General features: G+C 45.9%; 1 protein-coding gene across 2 annotated transcripts in view; it reads left to right on the top strand.

The window, feature by feature from the left end:
• CD164L2 (CD164 molecule like 2) overlaps positions 1–18615 on the top strand; it is a 34868-nt gene that overhangs the window by 15036 nt on the left and 1217 nt on the right. The window contains exons 3-6 of one of the 2 annotated variants that reach the window (XM_053398624.1): positions 2308–2385; positions 3351–3440; positions 6049–6211; positions 10995–11291. In XM_053398624.1, the coding sequence (XP_053254599.1) occupies positions 2308–2385; positions 3351–3440; positions 6049–6211; positions 10995–11013 (350 nt within the window). In that variant the 3' untranslated portion in view covers positions 11014–11291. Of the gene's footprint in view, positions 1–2307; positions 2386–3350; positions 3441–6048; positions 6212–10994; positions 11292–18615 lie in introns of those variants that run through there. The other variant, XM_053398625.1, reaches the window with a different exon arrangement.

Genomic DNA, 18615 nt, shown 5'->3' with positions numbered 1-18615 from the left:
ATTTTGCTGGGAGTTTGTGGCTACCCCTCTGAGTGGAATCGCCTCAAGCTCTGCATCTGTGTCGGTTTGTGTACTTCATTTGTTGCCATGACTGCCATCCCCAGGGGGATAGATAGATGGGAGCCACAAAGATACAGCCTTCTGCTCTCTGCTGGTTCAGAAGCAAACTCCCATCTCACAACGTTGTCCTGGAAGCTCCTGCCGAAGTGCTTATCTTTGTACGGAGAAGGAATGGGGTGGTGTCTTGCCCATTTCCTTGCTGCTACCTGGCCCTTTTGTCCACTTCATCAGGTGTGCAGACTACCTGGAGCCCTACTTGCTACAGCAGGTGGAAGAAGGGCAAGGCGAAAGATGGAAGAGATTTGGTTAGGAACGTAGGAACCTGCCTTATACACAGTCAGACCATTGGTCCATCCACCTCAACATTGTCCACACTGACTGGCAGCTGTTCTCTAGGATCTCAGCCTGTGCTCTTTCCCAGACTGAGGTGCTAAGGAAAGAATCCCGGGGCCTTCTGCATGCAGAACAGATGCTCAGCCATTGAGCTACGGCTGCTTCCCAATACAAGAAGCTGCCTTCTGAGTCAGACCTTTGGTCCTTGTAGCTCAAACAGTCCCAGGAAGTATAGCCAATGGTGGGGGGGGCAGTGCCCCCTGGGTGCCATCTCTAAGGGGGGTGACAAGAAGGCACCCTGCGGGGGGCTCGCCCCGCCGCCCTGGCCGCAGCAGCGCAAGCAGCCAAAATCGCGCAGCCGTCGTGAGCCGAGGATCCTACGCTTGTGACTGCAGCAGCGACGGAGGGATCCCACCGCTGTCCATATGGTGCTCGAGCAGCACTGTCGGCAAACCGCCCCACGGCGCATGCACAGTGCCACTACTGTGCATGCTACGTATGGCGCACACACATGCGCAGTACGTAGCGGCGGCACGCATGTGTCACACGTACGCCGCAAGCACATATGCAGCTGGGTTGTTTGCGCCGCTCCCGACACCCTGCTCTGGGGGCCGGTTAGCCTTCCTTCGCCCCTGTCTGGAGGGCCAAAGGTTCCCCACCCCTGATCTCAGGTGAAGGAGTCTTGGGTAGCAGCTGCATCTCCCACCCAGAAAACTCTAGAGTGGATCCGTCTTTCAGGAAAGGTTTGGGTTGTCAAGATTTCCTCTGGTGCTTATTCCCCACTCCACATTCTTCACTATCTAGTTAATACAATTTACAGGTAGGTAGCTGTGTTGGTTTGCCGTAGTCGAAACAAAATAAAATAATTCCTTCCAGTTGCACCTTAGAGACGAACTAAGTTTGTTATTGGTATGAGCTTTCATGTATCTGAAGAAGTGTGCATGCACACGAAAGCTTATACCAATAGCAAACTTAGTTCGTCTCTAAGGTGCTACTAGTTAATACAACTGTGTATCCCTGTATAGGGAAGTTTTAATGTTTGATGTTTTATCATACTTTTATATTTGTTGGAAGCCGCCCAGAGTGGCTGAAGCAATCCAGTCAGATGGGCACGATGTTGTTGTTGTTGTTACTTACTTACTTACTCACTCACTCACTCACTCACTCACTCCTGTGTTAAATCATGTTTCCTGTTGACTGCAGCATCCCTTTCCAGGTATGCTTCCCTCTTACCGTCACAATTGTGTGGTGAGGAGGGCAGCAGGGTGATGCCTACTTAGCTCCCCACACCGTCTCTTGCATCTGCATCAGCCCCGTCTTCCACACTCATTGGGGAGGGGGTAGATCAGATGACCTGAGCAGGATTCTAAATCGCACCCGGAGCCTAAGGTCCCATCTGCACCATGCATTTGAAGCATTCTTAGACCAATTTAATAGTCCTGGAGTTATGTTAAGAGTGCTTAGAATTGTAGGTCTCTGTGGCCAGGACCTGTAACAAGCTGCAGTTCCCAGGATTCTTTGGAGGAAGCCATACGATGTGGGTGTGACCATGGAGGGTAGCCAACATGGCAGCTTCCAAGCGTTGTTGGACTGCAACTCCCATCAGCCCCAGCCAGCATGGTCAGTGTTCAGGGATGATGGGAGTTGTAGTTCAGCAACATCTGGAGGACATCTCGTTGGCTAGCGATCTGTGTGTGACTCCACTCTCCAGACCTTCACCCAACATTCAGGGGTGGGAGAGGAGACGGCAGACGTGGCACATGATGCCAGTCACGTGATGCCAACCCCAGAATAGGGCTTGTCTTTCACTTTGTTTCTGGTTGTGTAGCCCTGTATAAAACAGTGGGGGAAATGTGTGTTTGGGGGAGAGGGAGACATGCAGGATTTTCAATGTGACTTGGTTTCTATCCTCAGGTTCCGGTACCTGTGTTGTGAAGGGAGAGCCGGCCAAGGAGAAGTGTCACTTTTACAATGTCACTTCCAGGTGTGAAGGTAATGCTTTTCGGCCCAACCACTGATCACCATGCTGTCCATTAGGCCTCATCATCTGCCTCAGGACATTTGCCTCTGCCTGTTCATTCTGGAACCTGGTCACCAGGACCTCCTCAAACATTTTTCTTGCTTCTGACACTTGATACAGAAGCAAGAAAGAACTAGGGAGACGTCCTGTTCTGGGTGGGGTGGCACTTCCTCCCTGAAGGATCAGAAAAGTAGCTGGGGGTGGGGGAGACTCCCTGGTCTGGAGGGCCACAGGTTCTTTATCTCTGACATATAGGACACTTTCACATGACCAGCTGGAGGAGTCCTCTTCAAACCATTTGCCCATCTGATCCAATACAGGCTGCCCTTACTGACATCTTATCAGGCATCTTTATGGAATTTCTTGCTATAAGGTACATAAGGGTTCATTCCTAGCTATTCATGTTAACAGCTGTTTATGTCTATTTATTCATGTTCTGCAGCTGTCTAAATAAAAACAGCACTAAATAAATAAATAGTTAAATCACAAAAAGCAGATGCATTTAAAACAAAACTGAAACAATACAAAATATTCGCTCATGGCAAATATCCATTTATCCAGCTATGAAAGCTTGTCCTACCATGTTCAGTAGTTTCCAGAAAGTGCAGACATTGGGAGCCGTTTGTATCTTGACACAGGCAAGATGGTTTCCATTAAGATCTAGGTCTGTCCTGTGGGGCAGTAGATAACAAATCTTTGTCTTCTTCCCTTCAGGTATTTGAATGACTACTTTTTTATTAGTTTGCTCTAATTATTCTACTTTATATAAATGTAGTGTGGCTTTTCTTGTCACCGAGTGTGCATAACCCTGAGTGTGCTTCTCTAATGTGATGATCTGCTTGGATAATGCAATGTGTGGTAGGGAAATTTTCTTGTAGGAAAGAGGTGTGGGTTGACCTCCCCCCCACCCCCCTGCTAATGATGGTTCTTTTCTTAGCATCCGAAACAACCACCAAGCAACCTCCACAGCCAACCACCAAAGAGCCTCCAAAGCCAGCCACTAAGGAGCATGAGATCATCACACTTGGTAAGTGTGAGTCCCCTTATCTTTTGCGCATTGGAGAAGGGGAGGGTTTGAATGTTGGTGAGCTAGTGCTAGAGCATCTCCAAGTGGAGAATGCAGAGTGGCTTCTTGGTGGTCGTATGTGCTCCAGGCACTGTTTTCCTTAGCAAGCCCTTCTGTTGTGGTAAACACTTGTCACTCAGGGAACAGGACCAAAGCTTACCTTGAGACGTGAGAGCAAACATGGCTGACTGCATCGTCACCTTACCTAAGTAGAACTAGGATCTTTCCTATCAAACATCTATTTCCAATAATAAATGTTAGCTTTCTTGTTTTCCTAAACCCAGAGTCTCAGTGTGATTGTATCCAGGGCAATATGTGCTTCTCCAACAATTTGGACTTTTAGAAGACATCTGAAGGCAGCCCTGTTTAGGGAAGCTTTTAATATTTGATTAATTATTGTATTTTAATACTTTGTTGGAAGCCGCCCAGTGTGGCTGGGGAAGCCCAGCCAGATGGGCGGGGTATAAATAATAAATTGTTGTTGTTGTTGTTGTTGTTGTTGTTGTGATTCAGTTCAGATTCTGCTTAGAATTTAACTCCAAATCTTACCACCTACAAGCCCACAACATGTTCCCAATCCTACACGGAGGGTCATTCAGACCTCACCTTTGAAAAATGACTGTGCTTTTAGCAGCAGTTTAGAAGAGAGCAAGACTTCCCACCACTATTTCAGGTGAAAATTAAGGGGCTTTAATAAAATAAAATAAAACAGATCCTTTTGCTATTGCCAAGAGGCCTGGCAACTCTTGCTGTACACCGTCGCTGGTTTGGATGAGAAAGCTTAACAAGGCAGGCCAAAGGAACGGAAAGGGAAAAGCTAGCTAATAAAGAAGTGAAGGAGAGATGGATGTATGTGTTCTCAGAGAGAATGAATCTTCCTGCCGAAAAGAAGAGCAAGAATTGAAGAGCTTTGGGCTAATTAAAGTGAGTAACTCTATCCTGAATCCTTGTGAATTATTGATCCAGCGCAGGCTCCCGACGGGAAGTTGTATGCGCTCATTTATCTCTGCGTGAGCAAAGGCTCCTGTTTTTCGGCTTCCACACCAGTCTTGCCCACACTGTGTTTAACTGCTTCCTCTGATTCCTTGCAAAGTGCACCCCTTCAGTAGCAATGCTGCAGCATTGCGTGGCTGCTTTTGTGATGGAGATGCAAAACATGGGTAGTGAATGCACAGTCCATGGAACGAAGGTTTAAGTTCTAGCAGCTACGCCTTTGCAATAGGACCTGTACATGAGCTGACTAGCGTGGCATGGTGGAAGACAAAAAAAGAAGACGCTTGCAACAAAATGATGCTTTTTGATCCTTACATCTTGTAAAGTGAGGGGTAAGGTTGGGCAGGAGGTGCCATTTCAGACACTGCCCGCCTCAGCCACCTAATCTCTTTCATCATCAGGGAGGTTTTGGCAGGAAATTTAGGCTGCAGAGGCTGTTGGAATTTCTGTGCGACAGATAATCATAAGACTTGCAGGGGACTTGCAGGGGACTTACAGGTACCCCCTGTATGCTGCAGGAAATTCTGGAGATAACCAAGAGTACGTACCACTCTGGCAAGACAGTGCGCAGGCAGGTAGAGTCTCAGCTGGCATACCAGATGGAGCTGGTAGACAGCCACCTTGGATACAGAATTAACCTGCACCTCCATGGACAGCTGTGAGTCCAAAATGACTCCCAGGCTGCACACCTGGTCCTTCAGGGGCACAGTTACTCCATTCAGGACCAGGGAGTCCCCCATACCTGCCAGCCTCCTGCCCCCCCCAAGTACTTATTTCTTGTCAGGATTCAGCCTTAATCCATTAGCCGCCATCCATCCTCCAACTGCCTCCAGATAGTAATAGTAATACCTTGAGCTTGGCAAATCAACAACTAGCACAGATCTCTGAGCAGAGGTGTTATATGGTCTGTGGCCAAGCCTCCATACAGGTCTTCGTCAGCTCAAACTTTAGAGCTCTCTTTAAAGTTAGTACAGTACTGATACCTTACTCCGGGACTGCTCTCCATTGTGCACACAGGTCCATCTTCACTGTGATGGAGGGGCTGCTGTGTAGTTGGTACATAGAAGCACATGTGGGACTGCTCAGAGGTGGCTGGATTTTTGAATAAGTTGTTAGCTGGGGTTTTTTTTATGACGGAACTAATCATTACTCCATCTTTGGAACCTGTATATGAAAACAAAATCTTGTTGTCATTTTGTGTATTGTATACAGCCTTGTAGCATTTTTATGAAACGTGCAGCCTATAAATGCTTAAATATTATTGTATAAGCGATTCAATACAAAATACACGCTTCCCCCTCCCCCCCCAAAAAATCCCCCACTCAATCTGGAGGGGCCAGTAATAATTAGTTAATGGACTGGTAGGAAAGTAAAGAATATCATCTCTCAGTTGTAAACTCTTTTAAGAACATGCAAGTCAAACCAGCATTGTCTTCACTGATTGGCAGTGGCTCTCTAGTATTTTTGTGCAGGGGTGTCTTCTGCATACGAAGCATATACTCTTCCCACATTGAGCTACAGCCTTTTCCCTTTTTGCCAAGTACCTTCACAACCCCCTTGCTCTGTCTCCCCCTAGGTACAACGGCCAGCTTTCCGCTAACTGACTCCCCGGAGTTCCACCCGCCAGGATTTGACTCTGCCAGCTTCATCGGGGGAATCATCCTGGTGCTCAGCCTCCAAGCCGTTGTATTTTTCGTGGTGAAATTCCTCAAGGCAAAGGACAGCACCTATCAGACACTGTAAGTTCCCTATAAGCAGCTGGGAGCAGGGTTTGTTTGGGGGGGGGCGGGGAATGTGCTGTCCTCTGAGAAGCAGAGAGGTTGATGGTCTGTCCGTAAGAACATTCTGATCTTCATTTTGGGGTAGTTTCCAAAGCAATTGCTTTGTTTAGTCTGTGGCGTCTTCAAAGACTGGCAGCTTTATTATGGCATGAGCTTGGTGCACAAAAGCGCCTGCCCTAATATGTTTGATGGTCTTTAAGATGCCTCAGGGCCTTTTGTTGTTTTTCATTTGGTGCCCAAGCTATAATAGCTTAGACCAGGGTCACATCAACACCTTACATTTAAAGTGCTCTTTTGTCATGGCTCCCCCCAAAGAATCCTGGGAAGTGTAGTTTATTAAGGGTGCTAAGAGTTGCTAGGAACTAACAGAACTCAATTTTTGAGTGGTTTTACTGTCAACCGCTCTTGTTAGGGAACTTAGGAAATTAGAGCTCCTACCTCTAAGCACCTTTAACAAATGACCGTTCCCAGGATGCTTTGAGACATGGAGGAGCCATGACTGTAAAAGTGGTATACTGGTGTTTTAAATTATGGTGTGGATGTGGCCCAGGGCAGTTAAGAAACTATTTTCATAAAAAAATAAGACAATGTGGTGGTGTTAGTGGGAAAGTTACTGGAACTGACTACTCACACATGAAGACCAGTGGGATGCAAAGCCTGCCTTCATGATGGTCGGCCATCTTGTATCACACAATAACTTACCGTGTGTTTTCAAAATGGCTGTTCAGGCTGTGAGTTTCAGCTCTCCTGCTGTCTTCATTTCTCCACCCCACCCCCAGTTTGTCTTCTGTGCGTTTTAGGGGGATAAAGCACGGCAGATCAGCTCTTATATCCCTCTAAACACAGAAATAGAGGGATCTTATGCTTGACAACCTTCCTCTCCTCTTCCCCACCTTCGCATTATTCCTGTGTCCTTGCAGCCAGTTTTTCCCTTCGTTGCCGCTGTGCAATTCTCACATACATGCTACTGACTGTGTTCAAGGACTGGCAGTTTGACATGCCACTGAGCTCAGTACTCTTTGTGCTGAGGAAGGGGCTGGTCCAGCCTACTCACACCACATAACTTTTGGTGAAGGCTCATTTATTTCCTCAACACAGATATTTGCAGTCTTCTCATATCCAACCCCATGACTGGCTGTCTGCAGTTCTGGGTTTCTCTGCCGTCTTCCTCCTTTGTTCTGCTTTCTCTCCCTCTATCCCCTGGCCGCAAAACTGTGACTCACTTTAAACGAGTACTCTGGATCTTTAAGAAGGGTAGCAAAGCAAAGCTTTGAAATTTTAATTATTATTTTAAAATCTTTCTCACATTCATTGTGGCTGTGTTGTGATTACGGCTCTCTTTAGATGTTCCAAAGTGGCAGCAGGTAGGGGTGTTCACATGTTACATTCAATGTCACCATACCTGTGAACACAAATAGTTCAGCTGCACACTTGTACAGTTATTCACATGTAACATTCAACGAGTGTACAGTCTATGTACGCAGTAGCTGAGCTGTTTTACGCAAACACATGTGCCTGTGTAGAAACAGCTTGTACTTGTGTTCAGTGTAATGTGTGAACATGCTTTAAAACACTGATGTGTGTGTGACATCAGTGGCTACTTTCACACACCTAGGGTCCCTGTTTTTATTATCTTTCTCATTCCCCTGGGTTGCTATTTTCATTGTCCTCCAATTCATGAAAGCCAACTGTCTGCAGCAGGGAACGGTTTCTCTCTGAACATAAGAATAGCTCTGCTGGATTACACCAGTGGCCCATCTAGTCCAGCATTCTGTTCTCACTGTGGCCAACCAGAAGCCTCAAAGAAGTCTGCAAACAGGGCCTGAGCGCAACAGAGCCCTCCCCACTTGCGCTTACCAGCCGCTGGCAATCGGAGGCATGCTGCCTCCGTCAGTGGAGGTACAACACTTTTTGAAAAGTGTGCTTGAGCTGGGCTCCTTTGGGAGGAAGGGCAGGCTTCAAAAATTGGTATAAAAACCAATTACAAAAAAAACAAAACACACAGAGAAAATTAAATTCTACAATAAAAATAAAGGAAATAAATATAGTAATAGCCCTCCAATCTAGAACTCTCCTAATCCACATCAAGGCCTCACACCAGAATGGGGCCTTGTGCTATTTCCTAGCAACACCTTCTCACAAGCTGATATTTCCCTGTGAAGTTGGTGCTGTTTACTATAAGCAGCACTTTCAGAGGGCAAATAGCTGGAGGGGGAGAGAGTGAAAGTGTTGTCTGTGGCAAACCAACCCCAGGTGAGAGTACATCTTTGGGACTGATGTTTTATCCATATAACGAGAGGCCAGTTTGAGCATACTTTGCTAAATTGCGAAAGCTATAACTTGTGGTTTGCCCTGCTCAAAGTGGGTTATACTTTTGTCGGCAGGTGGTGAACAAAATCCTAGCCAAATAGCTCTACATCCCTGCTGTGTGTAACCTTTGGTCAGCGTTAAAGGAAATTTCAAATGTTCTGTGAGGGACTCCTCCTCGCATGCGCCCAACAATATTTCTGGGTTTCTCATCTGTATCTTCTGCTGCCATCTCTGTCTCCGACAGATCCTTTCAGAGAATCACCAGCTGGGTTCTCCTCCTCTCAATCTGTCCTTGATTCTCTTTCTTTCTTTCTTTCTTTCTTTCTTTCTTTCTTTCTTTCTTTCTTTCTTTCTTTCCTCCCACCCACCTCTCACAGGAGAGTGTGGGATCAAAAGATGTCTTTAAGCCTGCTTCACACAATGATGCTTTCTCCTACACAGGTACTCCACTGACATAGTCATGTGTGGATTATGGCATGAGCATCATCTTTTGCTTCAGTTGTGTGTGCTAGGAAGCCAGTTGGGCAGGGCCTGTTATGGAGTGAAGTGACTGCCTCAGGTGGCAAGTTCTTGGGGGCTGGCAGTGGGTGATGACGAGGGGTTGAGAGGCCAGAGCTGTGTCTGCAACACAGCCTGGCCTGCACGCCCAGCTAGCCTGCAGGACAAGTCACCAGTGTTGACTTCAGTCAAAAGTCCAGTTGGCTTCTGAACATGGAATGAGGGTGGTGGTACCATTTTGGTCTTTGCCTTGGAGGGCAGCAATGACTGCACACACACACTATACTCTTAAAGCACATGACTCTCCCCCCCTCCCCAATAATCCTGCAAACTGTAGTTTGTTAGGGGTGCTGGGAAGTGCACCTCAGTGAGGGGTAAACTACAGTCTCCAGGATTCTTTGGGGTAAGCAGTGTGCTTTAAATGTATGGTGTGTACACAGCCGCTGTCTTCAGCCTTGAAGTTGGATATATGTAAAGAAAAATACCTCTGTGTAGGAAAGGGTGCTCAAACTTCCCTCAGCAAACTTGGCTGGGTCTTAGTTAAATCTTTTTGCCCCAGTGTTGGATCTCTTCTCAGTCAAGGCCCAGTTTAAACAGTGGGCCAGCTAGGAACACATTATTGGGGGCCATGGAGGAAATATTTGAGGCAAGATAAGACAGTTGTATCCCTTTGCCCAAAGCCTTGGACTGTATTTGCAGCTTTTTAAATAATAAAAAAAGCTGTGCGAGCCAAAGCCTGCCAATGTTCCTTTCCAGCTTTTAAAACATCCTTGGGCAGCTGGCTCCCTTCCAAAGCCAGTCTGGCAAAATCACTCCAGAAGCCTTGCTATTGAGGGCTTAACTTCCTTGATGATTGCAGCCATGCGTGATCCCCAAATTTTGACGGTGGGTGCGTTTGCTCATGCTGATTCCTGCCCTAAATCGTAATTGTTCAGGCACCTTGAGAGAGGGGTTTGTTTGGCATTCCAGCACTGGGGAAAGCTGCCACTATTGGGGGTGGCTGGGATGTCAACCAGACAGTGATCGCTTCTGTTTTTTGTTTGCAGCATCCCTCTCACTCTCTTATTTCTGTTTGTGTAACAAATTGCTTAGCCCTAGCTTGATTCTATTCCCAATAGAACATTGGGCTCATTCAGGCTATATTTTGCCCCATACTTTCCAGGCACAGGCCTGTGCTTTAAAGCTTTGTGTCCTGGTGGGTCCCCCCCCCCCCGTCGCTTTTCCCAAGAAAACCCACGTTTTACAGCTGAATCAGAGCAGATGGCAATTTGCAGAAAACCGAGCTATTCAGTGTTGAAATGCAGGTTTTCTCAGGGAAAGCATTGGGACAAACAAACAAGCAAACATTCAGACATGGGGCTGTAAAGCCCAGAACCATGCCTAGTAACACGGCACAAAAGGTAGTTTGGATGAACCCATTGCTCCTGTCATTTTTCAGAACTCTCTGAAAGGCAGGTGCATCTCCCCTCCTGACAAAAAAAAATAGTGGTGCATTTATGAGGAGGACTGCCCTTGCTGAAAATTCAGAGTTCTTTAAAGGGAACAGAAGCTCTGCGCTTCTGGGGGTAACCCCCATCTTAATCTGGAGCATAAAGTACAAATCTCTTAACACCTTATTCTCTCTTAACTTGGTCCATGCTGTTTCTCTGTTCTTAACTGTACCCCTGTCCTTGGCTCCAAACTAAAGCTTATAATTTTGCCATAGCTCTCTTATGTCCATTCCTCTCCAGACCCCGTTAACCAGAGCACTAATGCTACCCAAGGGGAACCTTCTATTTATTTGGCGTATCAGTGACTCTCTACCAGAAATGTGTGTATTGGGCGTGTTTAAAGGGGCATTGTGCTTTGATATTGTCTCTAACGTCATGTCCCCAATTGCCATCTCCCCACCCCCCTTTTTTTTGTATCTCCCTTGCACGCTGCCTGTCGTCAGAGAGGACAACCAGCAGTAGGTGTAGCTGTGTGTGAAAGAACAGTGGGAAGTAATGGGCTGTCTCTGGAACCAGGAAAACCTACGAACCTTCTCTTAGACCCACTCCCTTCGTGGGGCTCTTTCCTCAGAGCCAAGAAAGGCTATTATGGGCCTGTTTTTATGCATTCAGCAGCATCAAATGATCTTGATTTTCCTGGACCATAGAACATTAGCCTGCCGCGAGGAGCTTGCGTGTTTGATTGTTGCTCCTTGCACATAGAAACGTAGCATGTCTTCAGAGAAAGCTACCTTGAAATCCCTGGCTTCTGCTGAAGGCATAAAACTGTCTCTGGGGATCCTGCTTCCCTCATGCCTTTCCCTTTTCCTGCATTCAGCAGAGGGATGGATGGAGAACAGGGACTGCTTTGAACTGAATACTGTTAACTTTCTGATTGATTGTGTGTGTAACCGGAATGTGCAAACAACCAGCTCGTGTTTGCTTTTGAAACTATGGGCCTTCCCTAGGGCAGGGATGAGCAGTGGAGATGAGCTATTCAGAGCTGACCAGAGTCTGTCTCTCTCCCTCCTCTGCTCCTCCCCCTTATTTTTTTGACTGAGAGCATGACCACATGTTACATTTGCCATGAGAGAGCAGCTGAATCTCAAAGGTTTTTCTACCAACTGGCGGAGAAACCGGGGGACACAGAAACTGCACACTGAGTGGCGTAGGATCTACTTGCTTGCTAGCATAGCCAATAAGAAAAGAGAGATGGGGAGACGGGAGGGGGAAATTGGGTCAGGAGATAAAAACGACCAAACAGCAGCTCCACTTTCATCTGTGTGTGCAAATTCTAACTCCTCCAGCCCTTTTCCTTAGGCTCAAAACAACGCATCACGTTAATTATGTAGTGTGCAGGTACTTCTTGAGGTTTTTTAAAATGAATGCCTAGTGCGGGAGGTTGGGGAAATTGCTACAGAGAATATAGGTTGCAGGGACTGTGGTCAAATCCTTCCCTCTCCCACCAGTGGAGGCTGGTCTGTGAGTGCAAATGGGGCACTGCCCCACCGGCCTCGGTGTGCCCTCAGCCTGGCTCCACCTGCCTGTCTTTGTACTTAACAAGCGGTCCAGGGAGTACCCTGAGACTGTCAGCCTCCTCCTTAGTCTCAGTATCACCTTGTAGAAATGAGCAGGGAGGAGGGTTGCAACAAAACTAGAATCGGTTTGCTCCACCTGTCCCTGGCTCTACCTGCTGTACCTACCAGGCTGCTTGCATGGTATACCTTAAATTTAGAGGAGTGTGACCAGTTCGGTTCAGTGGAACTGGGTGCAGAGCCTTGGGGGGCAGTGCAAGATTATTTAGACTGGTGTGTGAGAGGCGTGGGGGCACCACATTTTGGCACCTCACAGGGCACGGCTGAAATTTGAGACCCCAAGGTATGCCACTGATTTAAAGCACATTTGAAGTGCCTCCCCACTCAAATAATTCTGAGTGCTGTGGTTGGTTTGTGAGGTTGCTGTGAATGGTAGCTCTGTGAGTGGTAAACTGCAGGACCCAGAATTCTTTGAGGAAGAAGATGTGCTTTGAATGTGCTTGTATAGTGTGCAAGCAGCCCCATTCTTAACAGGAACCAGTTACCACTATCATCCACTGAGGCCCCTATGAAACTCCTCCTCTTCCCCCACCCCCCACCCCTGCCCTGCCACCGCCCCAGCAACACACACACACAAAAAAAAAACTAGGGAAAAGTTCCCATTGCCCTAGTGAGTTTCCCCTGCTAACTGTTGCCCATGTGTTCAGAAGCGTGCAGACTGGTAGATCTATAGGTGAATTGTAGTAGGCCACCAAGGGTTTTTGATTCCCATTGTCTTAACAACAGCAACACCTTAAAAGCTCTCCTCCCTTCAAAAAAAAATTAAAATAAATAAAATAAAAAAGCATTGCTGAAATTTGGGGGTGGGGTGGGAACCAACCAGAAGTGGATTTTTTTCTGTGAAGGAAATTGTGAGATCACTTCTGGTACTGATCACATCTGCTCAGAGGCATCCTGTTAATTCTTAGGCTGGGTACACACCACACATTTAAAGCACATTCCCCCCCCCCTGAATTCTGGGAACTGTAGTTTACCCCCTCACAGAACTATAATTCCCAGCATATTTAACTACACTTTGGCTGGGGTGGGTAGGTATTGTGCTTTAAATGCATGGTATGTATGATAACATTTTGCCCCTCAGGTTGGACCTTAGGGATCTAAGTAAATAAGTAAGTAAGGAAGTAAGTAAGTAAGTAAATCAGCCTGAAATCTGCCCACCCTGGGATTAGTTTATTCCTCTAGTGGCGAAACTTTAAGGAGCTCTCACGTGGCAAGTGTATTTTGTGGGGGTGTCCCAGTACATCCTGCTCAGAATTAAGGCCTCTTCTCCCTGTGCTGGTCCTATGGCTTCCCTGTGGTGTGGCTGAGAAAGTAAAGGATCGAAAATGTGAAGCTGTGGAGTCACCATGGCGACTACTGGATTCTATTCCCAGCTGGCTTTCCATCTCTTTTCCCTTTCCTTTTCCCCCCTTGTTTTTTGTAGCTGTTCAATTGAGAAATAGCTGCTCTCAGAGGGGGGGAAAGCAAAAACTTTGACGTCCTTAGTTAAAATGTGGTATTATTATGCCCTGTTGCTTTTAGTTCTTTTCTCCTCCCCACCCCAAGAAAAGCTTTAAAAAGTGGCTTTAAAAAGTACACACCAGGAAAGAATAAATCGTGGGTTGTAGTTGGTGGTATTCCTACTCAGAGTAGTCCTATTAACATTTATGAGCATGACTAACGTAGCTCCATTGGCTTTAATGGGTCTTCTTTGAGTGTAACTTGGTTGGATGCAACTCCATGTTTTTACACTTATGGGAACTTGATTACATTAACAGTGGGCTCATGAGCCTTATTTCCTTGCACATACTAAGAGGGGCTTTAAAGTTTTTATTTATTTATGTATTTATTTAAATAATTCCTATACCGCTTCACATTTGCAAAGGAAATAATCTCTTAGCAGTTTTGTAACCTGCCTTAAATAATCAAGTAGAACCTTACAAACTATCAAGCAGTACAAATGAGAATCAGACACAATTACAATGCTGATCCACATTTAAAGAAGCATAATAACAAGAAAACAAAATATTATCCTAAACATTAAAAAAACTTTACACATTAAAAAAAACCAAATACAAAAATAAGTGCCTCCAGGTAATTAGCTGGGTGTAACATCCTGATTCTTGGAGAGTTCTTCCCATGCGCCCTTTTGCACCTTCAAATCTTATGCCTTGCTGTGGAATACCCAAGGAGGTGCACAATAAATTGATAGCCTAATTAGCCATCATTTGTAAGCCGCCACCACAAGCTTATTCATAGGTGGAAGCGGATCGTTTGGGCTGCAATCCTGGGTATGCTTAAGTGCTATCTGCACCATAGATTTGAAGCACCGTCATACCAGTGTAAATGGTCATGGCTTCCTCTGACGATACAGTTCCCATAGTGGTTTAACGATCAACCCCTCTTCCCAGGGAACTCTGGGAATTGTAGTTCTGTGAGGGGAATAGGGGGTCTCCTAACAACTCTCAGCTCCCTTAACAAACTACACTTGCCAGAATTCTTATGGGAGCGAGAAGCGGTGTGATGCATTTAAAGCATACTTAAAGCATTATTGTGCATATTGGGCCAATATGTCCATCTAGATGAGTATTGTCTACTCTTGACTGGCAGTGACTCTACAGGGTCCTGGGCAGAGGTCTTCTCCATCGCTACTGACCTGGTTCTTTAAACTGGAGATGGAATCTGGGGCCTTCTGCATTCAAATCAGGTGTTCTGCCACTGAGCTTCAGTACTTCCCTGGGATCTATGGTTGCTGTTTGTAATCCAGCCTGATACTTGCAGACCGCTATAGCAACCTCTGCTCTCAGAATCTCCCAATAGCAGAAATGGGGTTCCTTCCCCTATCATTTAAGTGACTGGCTGCTACTGGGACTCAGGAGTTGAGCACTGCGTCATTGCGAGGAGAGTAATCTCAATCAGAACCGATCAGTGTCAGCAGCCATTTTAGGTTTCCTTGGGAATCTGCTTAGCAACAACATTTCCAAACCACTGGCAGGTCTGCTGGCAGGATGGGAGATTTTTTAAAGTTTGAGTTGATATTTATTTTTGATTTGATCTTTGTATTTTCCACTTTTCTAAGAGCATTGTGGAGCTCAAAGTGGCTCACCATAATAGTAGCATTAAAATGGGACAAACATTAGTACGTATAATCAAAAAGCACAATAAGGTAACCCATAAAACAATTAATAGCAATTGGCACAAACTCATAGTGGTTCAAAATATCAGAAATGTCTGGGCTGCTGTCATCTTCCTTTTCCTCCTCCTCCTCGCCCCCAAATCTCAGTGGTGCAGTTAGGTATTGTTAGACTTTGGTCTTATTCTCCCCATCTCTTTGCACAGTAACATAGGTTACGTCAAAATATGGTAAGCCAGCCTTTCTGCATCTGATGTCTCCCTAAAACCCTTCCTTGGTGGCGACACTGCCAAGTCCAAAAGCCTGCAGACCCATAGCAAAGGAGTTATGTGGGTGCTCTCTAACTAGCTGCCTTCTCTACTCCCCTCCCACCAGCTGAGGAATGAATTCTGTGTGTTCTTGCTGTGCCTTTTGTGTGTTTCCGTGTGACTTTTGTAGTCCTGGAGCCTTCCTTGGCAAGTGGGCGGGGGGAGGAGAGAGGGAGACTATCCATATGTTGTATGCCACCTGGGGCACAGACTTGTGATCCTGACTTCTTCATTAAAGCTTGTGGGAGTTTGATTTCTCCAGGGCTCCAGTAGTGGTGTTGCTTGTGGTCTTCCTTCTGCAGTGTGACCTGTTTGCAGAAACACAACCTGAGGCTTGGGTCTCTCTTGGTGAGAAATCCCTACCCCCAAACAGTCATGCATATTTCCAAGAATAGCCTAAGATGACCAGTGCATTGGGGGCGGGCATCCTTCCTTGGGCAAAACCTGGTTCTCCCACAAGCAACAAACTGAAAGCTGTTGCAGAAAGGTAGTGGTTTAATAAATTAACCCTATTTGCGCCTGGAAATGCAAGGTTGATTGGCTGGCTGCAACCTCAAGCCTACTCAGTGGTGGAGCAAGTGGTGTAGTGTGGGGGGAGGCACAGGGGCAATTGCCGTGGGCACAAAATTGTTAGGGTGTAAAATTTCAGCCTCAATACAGCTGGTAGGCACACCCTGCTATGTGTGAGTTGTCATTCTCACCCTTTTAGGTGAATGAACCAGTAGCCTGTTGGCCATTATTGTGCACAGCATGCAGTTGCACAAGGACCTGTACTTGCTTCTGCTTAGATCCCTTGCTGCACTAATCAGTTATTTCCCATTAGTGAACACATCTGAAGTCTTAACGTTCTTTAACTTGTGCACTGCTCAGGCTGGGGGAGGTGTTTAATGGGTGGAAAGAACAGGAGTAACAAAGAGCCCTACTTTAAACAAGACCAATTTCCCCCATGGTAGTGTGTGCTTGTACAGTCCCACAGACACAAATAAAAGCCACTGAATTTGGCCTCCCAGAAAAATAGTCTGTTTTTAAAAGAGAGAGAAAAGCAATCAAGTAGGTTTCTTAGTTTGCTTGAAAACATGTGAACAACGGATGCTGTAGTCTTGGAAGCCTGGGGAATTGCAAACTTAAGTTTCCAGTGAGGTGGGGGCCTACAGCACCCTGGCCCTTCCCCATTATAGCAAAGTTCAAATAAGTTAGGTAGAATCAGGTAGGTTTGCAAAATTATGCAGGTCAGCTTGTAGTATTTCAAGTCTTAGCACAAGGGTTTTTTGGGGGGGGTATGGTTTTGTTTTTTAAAAAAACCAAGGCATAGAACATACCATCCCAAGTGATAGCACAGAAGGTACAGGAGGAACAGGGAGCTGTTGCCCTCCAGAATATGTTGCTGGACTACAACTCCATCATCTCTGACCAGTGACTGTGCTGCCTGGGGCTGATGGAGTCTAGCCATATCTGAAGGGCCTAAGTTGTCCTTCCCTGAGTGATAGGGTGTAATCTGTGTGAATATCCCAGGAGTGGGTCTTGCTCTTCCCCTTCCTGGAGTGCATCTGTCCACCCACAAAACGGTATTTGCACTGTGAGAAGTGTCTAAACAAACTCTGGACATTTACAGGATTTGTACCTCCATGTGGGGGTGGAAACAGTGTCTTATTCTCAAGAGATGTCTCAACAACAGGAGTGTCACCTCAGGTTTTCGTTTTGCTTTTCAGATGATGGGCTGGGAGAAAAGGGATAAGATTTACTGCAAAATGCAATGATCTTCTCCTGGATACCTTTTTAGCTGTCCCAAACAACAAGAACACACAAACAAACCATACAATTAATAATAATTTTTTCTGATTACCTTTTTTCATACCACAGAATATCTAGAAATCTCTTTGCTTATAAGGAATTTTTATGTAATGTCTAAAATGGGCTGGGGGGGGAGAAAGTGTTATTTTCATCAAAACACACACAGAGAGACTGTTCTGAATCACTGTTCAACCATTCTGGGACTGAACTCTTGACATCTCCTTTGAAAGTACCCAGTTCCTTTCACTCATGTTCATGAGAGTTACTAATTCTTAAATTTGATTTATACTCCATTTCTCACCCAAGATGGCTGAAAGAAGCCCATGATAAAAATCCATTGTAATTATAGTCTCTGATGTGGCATTGCTGATCTCCCTCCACAGGTCTCTGCATATCTGTCTTTTAGTAAGACCCTGTATTATATGGGTGTGGTTTTTTTTGCTAGTTTCCATTGCAGGTTTGGCTGGCCATTAAACACCCCCATGAGTGCAAATCTTAACATTAAAACTGGTCTGAGGCTTTAACACTGTGATCATATGCATCAGGTGCACAACCTGTTGCCCCGCCCCCTCCCAATGTTGTTGGACTCTGCCCCCATCAGCTCCTACAAGGGATGGTGGGAGTTGGAGTCAGAGAGCAGCTAGAGGGGCGCTGGTTCCTGGGCCTGATAAACATCTGTTCAGAAATTAAGGCTGCAATTCTATACCCAGTTACCCAGGAGAGAACCCTGCTAAATTCAGAGATTCAGTGCATTCCTAACCATACCTCTTCAGAAGTGTATTCTACTGAATTCAGTGGGGACCGTCTCAGTAGACATGCTTAGGATCGCTCTGTAAGTAGGTGAGTATAGGACTGCTGCCTGACAAGTCTTTTGCATGTCTACTCAGAAGTAAGTCACCTGGGAATAAGCGGCACTGAACACTGTTGGATGGAGCTAGTATGAACTGTGCTGCAAACTTAACTTTTCCTCACTTTTCAGAAACAAGGAGAAAGTGCCTCTTGTAACTTGAGAATGGCCAGCTTAGAGCTGAGATGGTCTTGTTCCTAACAATTTAGTTCTTCTCTTCTGCAAAATTGGGTATCTAATATGGTGCCCAAATGCTTCATATCTTGGATGTTACCATGTATTATTTTATTTGATGTTTCATATTTAACAGTATTCAGGGAGTGACATGCAATGGCACGGCACCTGATGTGGTGTATGTTTGATAAGATGCAATGGTGCATAGGTTCTGGCAATAGAGAGCCGTTCACATTTCATGATGCCCGCCTGCCTAAC

The sequence above is a fragment of the Podarcis raffonei genome, chromosome 8, assembly GCF_027172205.1.
Source record: "Podarcis raffonei isolate rPodRaf1 chromosome 8, rPodRaf1.pri, whole genome shotgun sequence".
NCBI classification, from domain to species: domain Eukaryota; kingdom Metazoa; phylum Chordata; class Lepidosauria; order Squamata; family Lacertidae; genus Podarcis; species Podarcis raffonei.
Note: the sequence above shows the minus strand (reverse complement) of the source record. Positions and strands in the feature narration are given on the sequence as shown.